We start from the raw sequence: 17,863 nt of genomic DNA on the forward strand, positions 1-17,863 counted from the left end.
GATTTATGTGGTGGTAGTTAACCTGGAAAGTAAAGAATGATGGCACTAATGTTTAATTTCCAATAATGAGACTATATGGAGTTATGCAATTTGTTGAAAGGTTAGGGAACTAAGAAACTCAGAGATTTCAGGATAAGTATTGGCTGAGCATGGTCACTCACTCCTGTAATCCCAGCACTTCGAAGGTCAAGGCAGGTGGATTGCCTGAGCCCAGAAGTTCAAGACTAGCCTGGGCAACATGGGGAAACCCTGTCTCTATGAAAAATACAAAAATTAGGCAGGTATGGTGGCATGCACCTGTACTCCAGCTACTCAGGAGGCTGAAATCAAAGAAACACCAGAGCCCGGGAGATTGAGGCTGCAGTGCTGTGATTGCACCACTGCGTTCCGGCCTGGGAAGCCACGTGAGGCTGTGTCTCAAAACAAAACAAAGGCGTGGTGTGGTGGTTCACGCCTGTAATCCTAGCACTTTGGGAGGCCAAGGCGGGTGGATTGCCTGAGCTCAGGAGTTTGAGACCAGCCTGGGCAACATGGTGAAACCCCATCTCTACTTAAAAAAAAATACGAAAAATTAGCTGGGCGCGGCAGCACGCGCCCGTTGTCCCAGCTACTCTGGAGGCTGAGGGAGGAGAATTGCTTGAACTCGGGAGGTGGAGGTTGCAGTGAGCCGAGATGGTGCCACTGCACTCCAGCCTGGGCGACAGCGAGACTCTGAAACAAAACAAAACAGTACGTATTAGAGGCAAGGTAGGTAAACATTTCCTGAGAACTTGGTGCATTCTTTTTGTTTGAAATTGACCCTAAGTATTTGGCACAGTATGGCTCTAGAGAAAGGTTTCTCAGCTTTGGAACTTTTGAGACTTTGGGCCAGATAATTATCGTGGGGTCTCTGTTGTATATTGTAGGATATTTAGCAACATTCCTACCTCTACCCATTAGATACCCATAACACATCCTCTGCTGGTTGTAATGATCAGGAATGTCTGAAGAAATTGTCAGAATTGCCCTTGATTGAGACTCCTACTTTAGTGGAAGTATTTCAAATGTATTTATTTATTTATTTATTTATTTTATAATTTTTTTTTTTTTTTTGAGACAGAGTTTCGCTCTTGTTGCCCAGGCTGGAGTGCAATGACGTGATCTTGGCTCGCTGCAACCTCTGCCTCCTGGGTTCAAGCAATTTTCTTGCCTCAGCCTCCCGAGTAGCTGGATTACAGGTGCGTGCCACCATGCCCAGCTAATTTTGTATTTTTAGTAAAGACAGGGTTTCACCATGTTAGCCAGGCTGATCTGGAACTCCTGACCTCAAGCAATCCACCTGCTTCGGCCTCCCAAAGTGCTGGGATTACAGGCGTGAGCCACCATGCCCAGCCATAATTACCACATTGAAGAATTTGTACTTAATTCAGTGTAATGGGAAATACTTGCAGTTTTTTTTAGTAAGGAAAGAAAAATTCTTAAAAATATAGCGGTAGCTGGCCGAGCGTGGTGGCTCACACCTGTAATCCCAGCACTTTGGGAGGCTGAAGCGGGTGGATCACAAGGTTAGGAGTTTGAGACCATCCTGGCCAACATAGTGAAACCCTGAATCTACTAAAAATACAAAAATTAGTTGGGCACAGTTACATGCACCTGTAGTCCCAGCTACTGGGAGGCTGAGGCAGAGAATTGCTTGAACCCAGGAGGCAGAGGTTGCAGTGAGCGCAGATGGCACCACTGTGCTTCATCCTGGGTGACAGAGCAAGACTCCGTATCATAAAAAAAAGAAGACCTCTAAATGTACCAGTCTTTGCATTCTGACACATGGTATGTTGTTTTGATTGAAGAATATGAAGAAAATCTAGCCTCATACAGATACATAGTTGGAAAAGAGAAGAGTATTTTAATAGCCTTTTCAGATAATTCTAACTGCTCTTTGACACTACAGTCAAACCTTTTTATTTGTTTGTTTTTTTTGAGACGGAGTCTTGCTCTGTTGCCCAAGTTGAAGTGCAGTGGCGCTATCTCAGCGTACTCCAACCTCCGTCTCCCAGGTTCAAGCGATTCTCCTGCCTCAGCCTCCTGAGTTGCTGGGACTACAGGTGCACATCACCACGCTGGGCTAATTTTTTGTATTTTTAGTAGAGATGGGGTTTCGCTATGTTGGGTTTGAACTCCTGGCCTCAAGTGATCCGCCCGCCTTGACCTCCCAAAGTGCTGGGATTTCAGACGTGAGCCACCATGCCCCGCCTCAGACCTTTTTAAAGGTTCATTACAGTATGGAATCTGAAACTGTGTCATTGAACTTTTGTACTCTGTTGCATTAAAAACCATTGGTCTGTGTTGTACTTTGAATGTACCTTTACACTTCTGTGATTTTATAACATGCGTGTTGGTTTTGAAATTATTGATTTACTGAGTTATGCAGATCTTCTTTTTTTGTTGTTTTTTTTTGTTTGTTTGTTTTTGAGACAGAGTCTCGCTTTGTCACCCGGGTTGGAGTGTCGTGGCACAATCTTGGCTCACTGTAACCTCTGCATTCCGGGTTCAGGTGATTCTCATGCCTCAGCCTCCTGAGTAGCTGGGACTACAGGTGTATACCACCACACCTGGCTAATTTTTGTATTTTTTGTAGAGATGGGGTTTCAACATGTTGACCATGGCTGGTCTGGAACTCCTGACCTCAAGTGATCTTCCCGTCTCGGCCTCCTAAAGAGCTGGGTTACAGGCATGAGCCCCATCGACCTGGCCCAGATCTTCCAAATGTTGACAAATTTAATTATACAGTTGTTTCTGTTTCCACCCATCTCATCAGATAAGTCTTTTTAAGAATTGAGAAGCTTACGACGTGATAGTGGTGAATACATGTTTTTTTTTTTTTTTGAGATGGAGTTTCGCTCTGTCGCCCGGGCTGGAGTGCAGTGGCGCGATCTCGGCTCATTGCAAGCTCCACTTCCCAGGTTCACGCCATTCTCCTTCCTCAGCCTCCCGAGTAGCTGGGACTACAGGGGCGTGCCACCATGCCTGGCTAATTTCACGCCTGTAATCCCAGCACTTTGGGAGGCTGAGGGGGGCGGATCACAAGGTCAGGAGATCAAGACCATCCTGGCTAACACGGTGAAAACCCGTCTCTACTAAAAATACAAAAAATTAGCTGGGCGTGGTGGCGGGCACCTGTAATCCCAGTTACTTGGGAGGCTGAGGCAGGAGAATAGCATGAACCCGGGAGGCAGAGCTTGCAGTGAGCCGAGATTGCATCACTTCACTCCAGCCTGGGCAACAGAGCCAGACTCCGTCTCAAAAAAAAAAAAATTAAAATGGTATTCCATGAGAAAAACAACTACATTTAGCTTTCAAAAGTAATCACAGGTGGTTTGCCCCTTGATATCCTTTGTATTTCAGTAAGCAGAAGTTTTTGAGTATTTCCCAATACCGAATTAAAAAGAATTGTGCTGTAGTGTTGAGAAATAATACAACTAATAATTTTTGCTGCTTCATTAAGGACCCTTTTAAGTGAAAGTGGAATTTTTTATATTGTAAATGGGTGACAGTGAAGAATTCAGTGAGTGTTGGTTCAGCACCATTTGGGGTTGTTGCTTTGATTCATGTTGAGTTTCCAGCATTTTTGCACACCATTGATTTTGCACCTCAGCACAGAGGTTAGAACAGTAAAGAAAAAGGGCAAAGTTACTTAGTTTTATTGTGAAAATCGTTTTGATTTCATCGAACCCCTGGAAGAAGTGTTGGGGACTTTTAGGGGTCTTTGCGTCACACTTTGAGAACCGCTAATCTAGAACAATATTTCACATTGGTTCATAGAGCCCTAAGCTGCTTCATAGGGCAGAGCTGGTGGGGTTCTGCTGTACCTACTCCCTCTTCACTTCAGCCGGAGCAGCTTCTGCTTATGTCTGTTTTATGTGTTGGGTTTCATGGCTAAAAAATATTTGAAAATCATTAGTCAAAGGGAGAAGAATTGAGCACCTGAATTAGGGCTGGTCTGTTCATGAAGGGAACAGTTCATCCTCAGTAAATGTTACAGTCACTCATCACTTCACATCTTTAGTTTTACTTCGTTTGACACAGAGCTTACTAGTATTTGCACACTCAACCTTCTTGATAGGTAAATGGGGCCGTGTGCCGTGGCTCACACCTGTAATGCTAGCACTTTGGGAGGCTGAGGTGGGCAAATCACAAGGTCAGAAGATCGAGACCATCCTGGCCAACATGGTGAAACCCCATCTCTACTAAAATACAAAAAATTAACCAGGTATGGTGGTGGGTGCCTGTAGTCCCATCTTCTCGGGAGGCTGAGGCAGGGAAATCACTTGAACCCAGGAGGCAGAGGTTGCAGTGAGCCGAGATCATGCCACTGCACTCCAGCCTGGCAACAGAGCAAGACTCTGTCTTCAAAAAAAAAAAAAAAAAAAAAAGTAAATGGGCCTGGCACAGGGGCTCACCTATAATCCCTGCACTTTAGGAGGCCAAAGCAGGAAGATGGCTTGAGTCCAGGAGTTAGAGACCAGCCTGGGCAACATAGTGGCACATGCCTGTGGTCTCAGCTGCTTGGGAGGCTAAAGTGGGAGGATCACCTGAACCCAGGAGGTCCAGGCTGCAGTGAGCCATCATCATGCCACTGCATTCCAACCTGGGCAACAGAGTGAGACCTTGTCTCAAAACAAAAACCAAAAAAAAAAGAAAAAAAGATAGATAAATGAATTTGTAAATTAAAAAGATGGATAGTTGGGAATAAAGATAGAGATGTGAGATAGATGGAAGAGGTTGAGTGATCATAGTAATCTCAATATATTGTGTTTGTGCAGGGATGGGATTTTTGTTTACAGTGGTGCTTTATGCTTGTGCTAAGTGATCAGTGGATGGCACTTCAGCATTGAGAAATAAGAAATTATGGCATTCTAGCTAGCCATTGAACCAAAGTTTAGAGTGAGGGGACATTTATTACACCTTTTAAATTATAAATACCTGTAAAATACCCGTTGAAAAACTAAACAAAATGCTGCTTTTGAGGAGCTCTAGTTTGAGGCAACTTTGTCCTCCTACCAGTCTTTTGGTGTAGGCTGTACAATCCCTATTGTTCAGATGTAGAAATTGAGGTCTGAGAGATTGAATATTATGACTTACAGTAGCAAGTGGCAGAGGAATTTTTTATTTTTTTAACTTTTTATTTTGAGTTAACTTTAGATTTTAAGAATCACAGTGATGGTAACTGAGAGGTTTTTTTTGGTTGTTTTTTTGAGATGGAGTTTCGCTCTTGTTATCCAGGCTGGAGTGCAGTGGCACGATCTTGGCTCACTGCAATCTCTGCCTCCTGGGTTCAAGTGATTCTCCTGCCTCAGCCTCCCGAGTAGCTGGGATGACAGGCATGCGCCACGACAACTGGCTAATTATGTATTTTTAGTAGAGACATGGTTTCTCCATGCTCCTCAGGCTGGTCTTGAACTACTGACCTCAGGTGATCCGCCCACTTTGGGCCTCCCAAAATGGCGGGATTACATGCGTGAGCCACCGTGCCCAGCCTTATACAGTGATTCTTAATAGTTAGGTATATATTCTTTCGTTTTAGAAATTTATTTATTTATTTTTGGAGACAGAATTTCACTTTTGTCACCCAGGCTGTAGTGCAGTGGCGCGATCTGGGCTCACAGCAGCCTCCACCTCCCAGGTTCAAGCAATTCTCCTGCCTCAGCCTCCTGAGTAGCTGGGATTACAGGCATGTAGGCTAATTTTTGTATTGTTAGTAGAGACGGGGTTTCACCATGTAGGCCAGGCTGGGCTCGAACTCCTGAGCTCAGGTGACCCACCAGCCTTGGCCTTCCAAAGTGCTGGGATTACAGGTGTGAGCCACCGTGCCTAGCCGAGTGATGGTTTTAAACACAGATGTCTTACACCAAAGCTAATGTACTCTTCACTCTAAAATGATTAAGGTTATGTTAAGGGGATGAAAAAAAATGCTACTCATTGCTGTTAGGAAGGAGCTTATGTAAGATGCTATGGACTATTTAAAATTAATTTATACCCAGTGAGCAAAGTCAAGACATTTTTTTTCCCAGAGCAGCAAACAGGTAAAACACTCAGGTGGCAGGTATAATAACAAATATATTGCATAACTAAAAGCAGCTGAGAGACACTAGTTTACGTAATCGGGGTTGGAAAGGAGGAGGGGAAGTAAAGTGTTTCATTTTTTTGAGACGGAGTCTGGCTCTGTCACCAGGCTGGAGTGCAGTGGCCCGATCTCGGCTCACTGCAACCTCCGCCTCCCGGATTCAAGTGATTCTCCTGCCTCAGCCTCCCAAGTAGCTGGGACTAGAGGCACACACCACCATGCCCAGCTAATTTTTGTATTTTCAGTAGAGACGGAGTTTCACCATGTTGGCCAGGATGGTCTCGATCTCTTGACCTCGTGATCTGCCCGCCTCAGCCTCCCGGAGTGCTGGGATTACAGACATGAGCCACCATGCCCGGCCTTTAAAGTGTTTTTATACTAATAAAGAGTTTAAGGGTGTGCGGCAGTCTTGTGAAAGCAGGTGAGGCTTGAGCAACAATTTTTAGGAAGAAAAGGAGATGCGATTTTTAGAGAGGGTATGATGTTCTTTTTTTTTTGTTTGAGACAGCATCTTGCTCTGTTACCCAGGCTGGAATGATCTTGGCTCACTGCAACCTCTGCCTCCCAGGTTCGAGCGACTCTCCTGCCTCAGTCTCTCGAGTAGCTGGGATTACAGGCGTGTGCCACCGCTTCTGGCTAATGTTTGTATTTTTAGTAGAGACGGGGGTTTCACCGTATTGGCCAGGCTGGTCTCGAACTGCTGACCTCAGGTGATCTGCCCACCTCAGCCTCCAAAGTGCTGGGATTACAGACGTTGAGCCACCATGCCCGGCCTTAGAGAGGATATGATGTTCTATAGAACCAAGGGAATGGCTTGATCAAAGATCTATCCTAGGGAGGATACTGTAAAACAGAATGTTCCAGATAGTTTTGTTGGGATATGTTATTAGGTTACACTAGGCTAATTAATCTCTTCTTCCTAGAATTCCACCCAGCCTCCTTTCCCAGCCCGCTTTTCTTGTCTAAGGCAAAAATTTTCATTCAGTTTGACTGTGTGTGATAATCCTTGCCTCTTCTAGTATTTTTGTGAAGATTAGATGAGAGGATGTATGAAAAAATGCTTTGTAAAGTGGGAAGTACTATACTAGTCCATTCATCTAATAAATATTTATTGTTTTTGCTGTTTGCTAGCTTTGATACAAAGGAGCTTAATGAAGTGGAAAGGAAAAACTACTTCTCATTCGTGTCTGGAGTTAGCAGCAAATTGGAAATGTCTTGGGAAGCTTGCATAGTCTTTCAGATAGTCTTAAAGTTGACATTTGCCTGGAGTTGTAAACATTTTGACCACATTTCAGGATATCCACCACTTTTCTGGGTGGAAAACTAAATTTTGTCATTGTACCCAGAGTTCACAGAGATCACAAAAGTTAGATATGTAAAACAGTATATCAGTGTATAGAACTTCAGTTTGGACAGTGTCAGAATATATGTCTGTCCATTGATTGGACTACTGGGTGTATTATAAGGCTACTTCTTGTATCTGAGAATCTGAATTATTAGGAGATTTTTGAGCATAGAGGACAGAGTAAAATTAAGGGTAAAGTTAAAGGTCTTTTTTCTATATAACACTACTTCATTTTTCTTTTTTCTTTTTAAATATACCAAAAAGAAAAACCTGCAGTGGATATAAGTAAGTCCATTCATAAAGAAAAAAAGGAGAAAGGTTAATCTTTGTTGTAAATTTCATCTTTGCCATGGGTATACCTTATAAATTATCCTTACTCCATAAAAGAGATTATTTCTGGTGCTTAGAACTCCCATATTTGCCAGAGAAGTGTCTTTCCCTGATAGTGCTGGATCTGTAGTACCAATTGTTGGTTTTGTAGGTTCCCCATTTATAGTGAATGCAAGGTCATTTCCCTTTAATTGGCAGTGTTCTTTCTCTAGGAGCTCTAGGCTCTAAACTCTAGAAGCATTGGCTGCTGGGGTCAACAATAGCTTTGTCTTGGGCAAATAGATTCTTGTGCCTTAATTTCTTCCTTGTAAAATAGAGAGAAAAATACCTACATCATTGGATTCTTGGGAGGTTTACATGAGATAATTCATAAACAGCATTAGAACAGTGCCTGGGACATAGTAAAAACTCAAATGTTATCTTGTATTTCTTCTTGGGGGGGGTTTCAGCTTGGGCCAGTTTAACATATTTGAAAGGATAAAGGCTCAAATGTGATATGCCTTTAAACTTTAGTGGGTTTATTTCTGTCTCTAGGATTACTTTTTTTTTTAATGGATTTTACTACATTTTTGGAGTAAAATCCAAACGGAATGGAAAATAGTAATGCAAATATCTGTATTATCTAGATCTTTTGTTATTTGTTGAGACAGAGTCTCACTGTGTTGCCCAGACTGGAGTGCAGTGGCATGATCTCAACTAACTGCAACCTCTGCTTCCTGAGTTCAAGCGATTCTCCTGTCTCAGCCACCCGAGTAGCTGGAATCACAGGTGTGCACCACCACTATCAGCTGATTTGTGTATTTTTAGTAGAGGCGGGGTTTTGCCATGTTGGCCAAGCTGGTCTCAAACTCTTGGCCTCAAGTGATCTGCCCACCTTGGCCTCCCAAAGTGCTGGGATTACGGGAATGAGCCACCGCATCCAGCCTTGTTATTGTTAATAGAGGAAGTAAAATGTTACATGTTCTTTTTCTGATGAGGTCAGTGGTCACAAACTGAAAACCCACAGGAACCAGGCAGTTGATGTAAATGAGTGATATTGGGTGGGTATTGTGGCACTTTGGAGAGTGCATGTGCTCACAGAAGAGAGGTAGATAGAGGGAATTGCTACTAAGCTTCAGCCTGTCATTGCCATGAAGTGATTACAGTCATAGTTTGGTTAATTATCAGGTTTTTCATGAGAAGCCAAAAATCCATTGGTTTTTTTTGGTGGTTTTTTTTTTTTTTTGCCACAACCGTATTTTTAATTTTTTTTAAATTTTATTCATTTATATTTTTTGAGACGGAGTCTCACTCTGTCACCCAGGCTGGAGTGCAGTGGCACGATCTCAGCTCACTGCAAGCTCCACCTCTGGGGTTCAAGCAATTCTCCTGTCTCAGCCTCCTGAGTACAGGCGCCTCCACCTGGGAGTACAGGCGCCTGTCACCACTCCCAGCTAATTTTTGTATTTTTGGCCAGGCTGGTCTCGAACTCCTGGCCTCAGGTGATCCTCCCGCCTCTGCCTCCCAAAGTGTTGGAATTACAGGTGTGAGCCACCGCGCCCAGCCAAGGGTGTGCTTTAGAGTAACTTGAACTTTTTCTGAATGCAAATGTCTATACCCCAGCCATAGACATTTTGGTTCAATATTTCTAGGATGGAGCCTGGGGGTTTGTATTTTTGTTTGCTTGCTTGCTTGCTGGAGTGCAGTGGCACCATTGTAGCTTGCTGCAGGCCTGCACTCCTGGGCTAAAGTGATTCTCTAGCTTCAACCTCACTAGTAGCTGGGGCTACATACAGGTGTGCACCACCATGCCTCGGTTTTGTTTTGGGTTTTTTTTGTTTTTTTTTTTAATAGAGACAGAGTCTTGCTGTGTTGTCCGAGCTGGTCTGGCTTTAAGCAGATCATCCTGCCTCAGCTTCCCAAAGCATTGGGATCTACAGACGTCAGCCACTGTAACCAGCTGGAGTTTGTATTTTGAAAAGCTTGCCACCTAATTCTGATGTGGCCCTCTAGAATCACTGGTTTTAGTGAGCTTTGTTTAATCAAAGGAGTTACTCAGTTTTTGGATATTGAGATAAAGAACTTAAGTATTTAATTTTTTTTTCCTAGGAAATTTCAGGAGAGAATATTTCTGTAAAGCATTTATTTAAGGGACAGCCTTATCTTTTTCAGTGTTGCACAAAATGTTTGGGTATTAGAACGACTAGAAGTGTTAGTGGGACACTAGAATTTGGGGAAGACCTCAAAATGCAATATTTAATTCTATTATATGAGCACGGCCTGAGTTTCCTAGAAGAAGAGACTACTCTTTACATACATTGTGTGGCTATAATAGAAAAATCATCATACCTGTCACAAAATCCAGATGAGCATGATTGTTTTCAGAGTTTTTATACTGAAAGTAGTTTACTTATTTATTGTCTCCTAGCAGATAAGAGGTAGCAGGCATCTAAATTTAAGGAAAATTTGTGGAGGGGGAAAGCTCTTTTGAGTAAACTATGCAGCTATTTTTATTCAGACAGGGGGAACCAAACCTTTCTTTGTAGGCGTTCTTGGAACAGTTTGGTCCAGTTCCTTAAATGACCAGGTCCATAGTTTGGATACAGGAGTGAAATAATTTATGTGAGGTGAGGGTTTTTGTTTTTGTTTTTGAGACAGAGTTTCGTTCTTGTCACCCATGCTGGAGTACAATGATGCGATCTCAGCTCACTGCAGCCTCTGCCCCCCAGGTTCAAGCAGTTCTCCTGCCTCAGCCTCCCAAGTAGCTGGGATTACAGGCATGCACCACCACGCCTGGCTAATTTTTGTATTTTTAGTAGAGACAGGGTTTCACCATGTTGGCCAGGCTGGTCTCGAACTCCTGAGCTCAGGTGATCCACCCGCCTTGGCCTCCCAAAGTGCTGGGATTACAGGCGTGAGCCACCGCGCCCAGCCAAGGTGAGGGTTTTTTTATTTGTTTTTGAGACAGGGTCTCACCCTATCACCTTTGCTGGAGGGAAATGGCTTGATAATGGCTCACAGCAACCTCCACCTTCTGGGCTCAAGCACTCCTCCCACCTCAGCCAACGGAGTAGCTGGGACTACAGTCCCGTGTCACCACACCAGTCCAACTTTGATTTTTTGTGGAGACAGGGTTTCACCATGTTGCCCAGGCTAGTCTTGAACTCCTGGGCTCAAGCAATCAGCCCGCTTCAGCCTCCCACGCTGTCAGGATTAGAGGTGTGAGCCCGCTGTGCCTGGCCAGAGGTGAGGGATTTTCATCAAAGGTTTTCTGTAATCTTAGAAGTAGAAGATAGATAAGTAGGGGACCATAGAGAATAGTCTTAAAACGTAATCTCAAAGAGAATGTCAGGGCACCAGAATCTCTGGGATTTAGAGATAGAAGGTGGGGCGTTCATAATTTGAAAAACATTTACTATTACCATGTTTTATATCCCTCGAAGGTAGGGGAGAAAGAAACTTTTTAATGCAAACTATGGAAAATAAAGCCTTGGCCGGGTGCGGTGGCTTGCATCTGTAATCCCAGCACTTTGGTGGTGTAATCCCAGCACCCAGGTGGGTGGATCACTTGATCAGGAGTTTTTTTAAGACCAGCCTGGCCAACATGGTGAAACCCTGTCTCTACTAAAAATACAAATAATTAGACAGGCATGGTGACACACGCTTGTAATCCCAGGTACTCTGAGACTGAGGCGGGAGAATAACTTGAACCAAGGAGGAGGAGGTTGCAGTGAGCCACTGCACTTCCTTCTATCTCAAAAAAAAAAAAACGAAAAGAAAACCTGACAAAAAAGTTAGCTTTTTAGGTGGTTGGGATAGCAGACTGTGGTTATAATTTTTGATGGATATGATTCATAACCTCCTATGTGGATCATATAAACATCTTGCCTTGTAGACCTGAAATATTTATTGATTAAAAAGGGGACTTAGGTTAAAAAAAAAAAAAGATTGAAAACATTGTTTTAAATGGATGGTTCATGTTGGGGTCTGAAGTTTAACCTCACATGAAGTTAACCTTACTGTTCAGCTCAGGAACATTGTAGATTAAAGATCATTTTACAAGGTTTATTTTATCATACAGTTTGAGGATTTTGAATGAGAGTATATACTATAGTTTGAATAAGCCTAAGTTTGTGGAATGATAGATTTTCTAAAACAATTATATTCCATTTTGTGGTCTTTAAGAGAGTGATAATGTTTTCTTCTTCCCAGCTTTCTGAAACAAAGACTCATTTTGAAGATGTTTAACAAATCATTTGGAACACCCTTTGGGGGTGGCACAGGTGGCTTTGGCACAACTTCAACATTTGGACAGAGTAAGTTTTTAAAAAGGACAAAAGAGGGGGAAACCTTAATCTCCTCTTACTAAGAACAAATCCACTCTGATAAGCTTTAGGTGGGAATTTTATTTGTACTTTTGTATTTATAACAAAGTCGTCTTGAAAAAATAACTAGGATAAGATCTCTTTAACAGTTTTTAAGAAAGTAGAAATAAATTCTAAGTTTTCATGGCCTTCTTCTGATTGTCAGTAGAAGATACTTAAAATATTTGTATTATTTTAGTTGACAGAAAGTTATAATTTGTTACTAATTTTCAGACCAGAAAATAATTCTCTTAATGTTGAAGTCTAAAATGCAGTTATGAAATAACTGCCCTGGAATTTACCCTGTGAACATGATGTGACATTCAGATGTCACAGAAATGTTAAAATGTGGAAGTGTCTAATCCCCATCAACCCTCCAGAGATCTACCTCCCTTCCTACCCAGTATCGTATATGACTAATTGCCTGAAGCAATCCTTATTTACATTTAAACTTTTTGTTAAAAATTTTTTTGGAGGTTTTTTGTTTGTTTGTTTGTTTGTTTTTTACCAGAAAGTCCACCCCCCTGCAAAAAAAAATTTTTTTTTTCCCGGTAAAAACCAGAAACCCTGCTAGACAAATCCTAAAAGAGCTGTGACACTTCTTTAAAAATGTTTATACTCATCCAAGGCTGGAAAGAATGGTATAATGAACTCTCATGTACTTATATCCCAACTTTAACAATCAGCATTTTCCCAGACTTGTTTGTATCTCTTTCTTTCCAGGGGGAGGAGAGCATCTTAACAGAATAAATTAAATCCCAGAAACTTTTCTCTAATCGATGATTTTTTTTTTTTTTTTTTTTTTTTTTGAGATGGGATCCTGCACTGTCACGGAGACTGGAGTGCATTGGCACTATCATGGTTCACTACAGCCTCAACCTCCCAGACCCAAGCAATCCTCATACCTCAGCCTCTAAGTAGCTGGGACCACAGTTGCACACCACCATGCCTGGCTCATTTTTCCCAGCTTGCTGTAACTTCCACCTCCTGGGTTCAAGCAGTTCTCCTGCCTCAGCCTCCTGAGTAGCTGGGATGACAGGTGCACGGCACCATGCCCAGCTAATTTTTATATTTTTAGTAGAGATGGGGTTTCAGCATGTTGGCCAGGGTGGTCTAAAACTCCTGACCTCAAGCAATCTGCCCGCCTCGGCCTCCCAAAGTGCTGGGATTACAGGTGTGAGCCACTGTGCCTGGCCTCCTAGCTCATGTTTAAAATTTTTTGTAGAGGTGAGATCTCGCCGTGTTGCCCAGGCTGGTCTCCATCTCCCGAGCTCAAGCAGTTCTCCCGCCTAAGCCTGCCAAAGCGAGGGGATTACAAGCATAAGCCACGGCACTGGGCTAAGGATTCTTTAAGAAGCATAACTAACAAACCTCTATCATACCTAATAAAATTAATAACAGAGGAAGTTTTTCTTTTTTTCTTTTTTTTTTTTTTTTTTTTTTGAGGTGGAGTCTCGCTCTGTCACCCAGGATGGAGTGCAGTGGCGCGATCTCGGCTCACTGCAACTTCCGCCTCCTGGGTTCAAGCAGTTCTCCTGCCTCAGCCTCCCTGGTAGCTGGGACTACAGGCACCTGCCACCAGGCCCAGCTAATTTTTTTTTTTTTTTTTTTTTCTGTATTTTAAGTAGAGACGGGGTTTCACCGTGTTAACCAGGATGGTCTCGATCTCCTGACCTCGTGATCTGCTCGCCTCGGCCTCCCATATATCTCTCATCAAAAACTATAGAATTAGAATCTCTGGAGTTGAAACCTGAACGTGTATATTTTGAAAAAGCTTCCCAGGTTGTTCTGATGTGTTCCCCTAATGAAAGACCATTTATCTCAGTGACTATGGAGCGTCACTACTTTTTTTTAATTTTTAGTAGAGGCGGGATTTCACCATGTTTGTTAGGCTGGTCTTGAACTCCTGACCTCAAATGATTCGCCCGCCTCGGCCTCCCAAAGTGCTGGGATTACAGATGTGAGCCACCGCGCCCGTCCAGCACTTTTTTTTTTAACCTATGAACATCTGTAACTTTTATTGAAACGTCACTCCTTTTGACTTCAAATTTTCATACTTCCCCTGGAGACGATGAATAAAATGTCTGTGGCTTAGTTTTTACTCTGTAATTCATACTGTGATGGGATTTTGAAAAAATGTTTTCAATTAGACTAGTAGTTCAAATGCAGAATTTTTTTTGTTTTTTTTTTTGAGATGGCGTTTCACACTTGTTGCCCAGGCTGGAGTGCAATGGCACGATCTCGGCTCACCGAAACCTCTGCCTCCCAGATTCAAGCGATTCTCCTGCCTCAGCCTCCCTAGTAGCTGGGATTATAGGCATGTGCCACCACGCCCTTCTAATTTTGTATTTTTTAGTAGAAACGGGGTTTCTCCATGTTGGTCAGGCTGGTCTTGAACTCCCGACCTCAGGTGATCCGCCTGCCTCGGCCTCCCAAAGTGCTGGGATTACAGGCGTGAGCCACCGTGCCCAGCCTCACATGCAGAATTTTAAGAAACATTAAAACGCCTTTTCATTTGGTCATCTTATGTAGATTTTATTCTAAATTCTAATTTACTCTGGATTTTGCTTTTTCAGATACTGGCTTTGGTACTACTAGTGGAGGGGCATTTGGAACATCTGCATTTGGTTCTAGCAACAATACTGGAGGCCTGTTCGGAAATTCACAGACTAAACCAGGTAGGGGCTTTATTTGTGATATAACTGGTTTGTTTGTAGCTAGTATAGGAATTGACTTAGTGGCTCTGATCTACTTAACTTTTTCCCTCCTTCTCCATCTCCTCAGGAGGATTATTTGGAACCAGTTCATTTAGCCAGCCAGCTACCTCCACAAGCACTGGCTTTGGGTTTGGTACATCAACAGGAACAGCAAATACCTTGTTTGGAACTGCAGGCACAGGGACCAGTCTTTTCTCATCCCAAAACAATGCCTTTGCACAAAATAAACCAACTGGCTTTGGCAGTAAGTAGGACATCACTGGAGTTCTGCATCTAATAATTTGGTTTGCTTATTGAATGTGTTGTCTTTTCTCCTTTTTTCTATGTTCATCTACCTTCTTTTCCTACTAAATGGCAAAAATAAGGGAAGAGGAAAACTTCAATATGTACTGAAAAGGTTAATAGGCTGGAAAGGAAGAGAGTATGTACATTTCTATAAGGATAGAAATTTGAAGCACTGTTATTTAAGGGATATGCAGAGGAAGAGCTTCCTGATGCAGAATGGCCGGAGAAAGGATGAAAAGCCAGGTCAGAGTAGTGTAGTTCATGTTAAGACGGGAGAATTTCAAGGAGGAATGTGTTATAGTCAGCCGTATTGTGCTGCAGAGGCACCTTCTTCTTGTCTCTGTTTTATATTTGGTATGAAGAGACTAGAGCAGGAATGACGTAATGGACATGACATGGTTACTCTTCCATTCTTTGTCCATGGCAGATGTTTTTAGTTGATGGCTTTTTTCACATTAAGTCCAAACATGACTTGGGGATACTTCTCCACACAGCACTGTACTTTGAGGCAACCAGTGCTACTTCATCAGGTATGCCTTATCAAGTGATGCCATTCCTGGCACAAGAGCATGGAAGACTGAATAGTTAGCCAGCCATCAGTATTTTCTTCCCTTTTTTTTTTTTTTTTTTTTTTTTTTTTGAGATAGAATCTCGCTCTGTCGCCCAGGCTGGAGTGCAGTGGCGCAGTCTCGGCTCACTGCAAGCTGTGTCTCCTGGGTTCACGCCATTCTCCTGCCTCAGCCTGCCGAGTAGCTGGGACTACAGGCGCCTGCCACCATGCCTGGCTAATTTTTTGTATTTTTAGTAGAGACGGGGTTTCACCATGTTAGCCAGGATGGTCTCGATCTCCTGACCTCGTGTTCCGTCTGCCTCGGCCTCCCAAAGTGCTAAGATTACAGGCGTGAGCCACCGTGCCCGGCCTGCCATCAGTATTTTCCAGAGGGAAAGTTGTTTGTATAACATTGAAATATTTAACCATAACAGTATATAATGCAGTCTATGGTACTAATTCAAAAGAAGTGTGCCTATTTGCTTTAAACTATATATTAAGACATGTTTTAGAAAGAAGTAATAGCAGTTTGCCAGTGAGAAATCATAGTACTCTTTAACCTGGTAATTAGGATGTTACTAATTCTAAATATTGGCATATAAATTTCTTTGTTTAGTGACATTTCTGGCACCATATGTATAACTTTTTTTTTTTTTTTTTTTTTTTGAGACGGAGTCTTGATCTGTTACCCAGGCTGGAGTGCAGTGGCACCATCTCTGCTCACTGCAACCTCCGCCTCCCCGATTCAAGTGAGTCTCCTGTCTCAGCCTCCCGAGTAGTTGGGCCTACAGGCGCCTACCCTCATGCCTGGCTAATTTTTGTATTTTTAGTAGAGGTGGGGTTTCACCATATTGGCCAGGCTGGTCTCGAACTCCTTACCTTGTGATCCACCCGCCTTGGCCTCCCAAAGTGCTGGGATTACAGGCGTGAGCCACCGCACCTGGCATAACTTCTTTAGAAGTATTGTCTCTCATACTTTCAGCAATATATTCCTTAGCAACAAGTAAATTCATTTATGTGTAATTTTTTTTTAGACTCAGCTTTTTGGAAAAGTAAAGTAATCCAACGATTTGCTATTTCTTTATTAGTTTCTATAAAGTAATGACAGTGGCTGCTAATTTTTCTGAAATTTTGGGGGGTGAAATTTTACATTAACCTATATTTGATTTCTCTAATAGGACCACTTGTATATTCTGAAATTTTTGGTTATATGTAGGTATATGTCATAATGTATGTAAATAAAATGTACTGTGACCACTCTTGAAGTCTGTGACAAGATGTTTTCAGAAAGACAAGTTCATTCAGCATCTAGTTAAATGAGAAAAGGAGAAATGAGATAAAATTTATGATGAAACAAAGTATTTCTTTTAAGTTGTCTTCCAAGTGTGACCTTAGGGCTTTATGGACACTTAGCTGACCAAAGGATTCAGACTTTGTTTCACTTGAAAGTTGTGAGCCTGGAAGTACGTATCTTTCTGTATGAAATTTCTATTTGGGCTGGGCACTGTGGCTCACGCCTGTAATCCCAGCACTTTGGGAGGCATAGGTCGGTGGATCACGAGGTCAGGAGATCGAGACCATCCTGGCTAACACGGTGAAACCCCATCTCTACTTTAAAAAAAAAAAAAAAATACAAAAAATTAGCCGGGTTGGGTGGCGGGCACCTGTAATCCCAGCTACTCGGGAGGCTGAGGCAGGAGAATGGCGTCAACCTGGGAGGCGGAGATTGCAGTGAGCTGAGATCACACCACTGCACTCCAGCCTGGGCTACACAGCGAGACTCCATCTCAAAAAAAAAAAAAAAAAAGAAATTTCTATTTGAATATATTTGCTTGGGAGACTTGAAAGGTAAAAAATTTCAGGATGTGAGATCAGGTGCAGTGGCTCACACCTGTAATCCCAACACTTTAGGATTTCGAGGTGGGAGGATTGCTTGAGCCCAGGAGTTTGAGACTAGCCTGAGCAACATGGCAAAAGGCAGTCCCTACAAAAATTAAAAAAAAAATTAGCTGGGTGTGGTGGCGCATGCCTGTGGTCCCAGCTACTTGGGAGGCTGAGGCAGGAGTATTGCTTGAGCCTGTGAGGTCAAGGCTGCAGTGAGCTGTGATTGCACCACTGCACTCCATCCTAGGAGACAGAGCAAGACCCTGTCTCAAAAAAAAAAAAAAATTGAGGAAGTGAAGTACTGTGACG

General features: G+C 42.7%; 1 protein-coding gene and 1 non-coding gene across 8 annotated transcripts in view; one reads left to right on the forward strand and one right to left on the reverse strand.

Annotated features, from left to right (window-relative positions):
- NUP98 (nucleoporin 98 and 96 precursor) overlaps positions 1–17,863 on the forward strand; it is a 121,586-nt gene that overhangs the window by 2,526 nt on the left and 101,197 nt on the right. For 2 of the 7 annotated variants that reach the window (XM_063671963.1, XM_063671965.1), the window contains exons 1-4: positions 1,706–1,806; positions 11,967–12,070; positions 14,695–14,796; positions 14,903–15,079. In XM_063671963.1, coding sequence (XP_063528033.1) covers positions 1,778–1,806; positions 11,967–12,070; positions 14,695–14,796; positions 14,903–15,079 — 412 coding nt within the window. In that variant the 5' untranslated portion in view covers positions 1,706–1,777. Of the gene's footprint in view, positions 1–1,099; positions 1,218–1,702; positions 1,807–11,966; positions 12,071–14,694; positions 14,797–14,902; positions 15,080–17,863 lie in introns of those variants that run through there. The other 5 variants (XM_063671964.1, XM_063671966.1, XM_063671967.1 and 2 more) reach the window with 5 other exon arrangements.
- Positions 12,661–12,719, reverse strand: LOC129009117 (U7 small nuclear RNA). Its single transcript, XR_008492656.1, has one exon. It is a non-coding gene; the product is annotated as a U7 small nuclear RNA (small nuclear RNA).

Source organism: Pongo pygmaeus, chromosome 9 (assembly GCF_028885625.2).
Source record: "Pongo pygmaeus isolate AG05252 chromosome 9, NHGRI_mPonPyg2-v2.0_pri, whole genome shotgun sequence".
Lineage (NCBI taxonomy): Eukaryota > Metazoa > Chordata > Mammalia > Primates > Hominidae > Pongo > Pongo pygmaeus.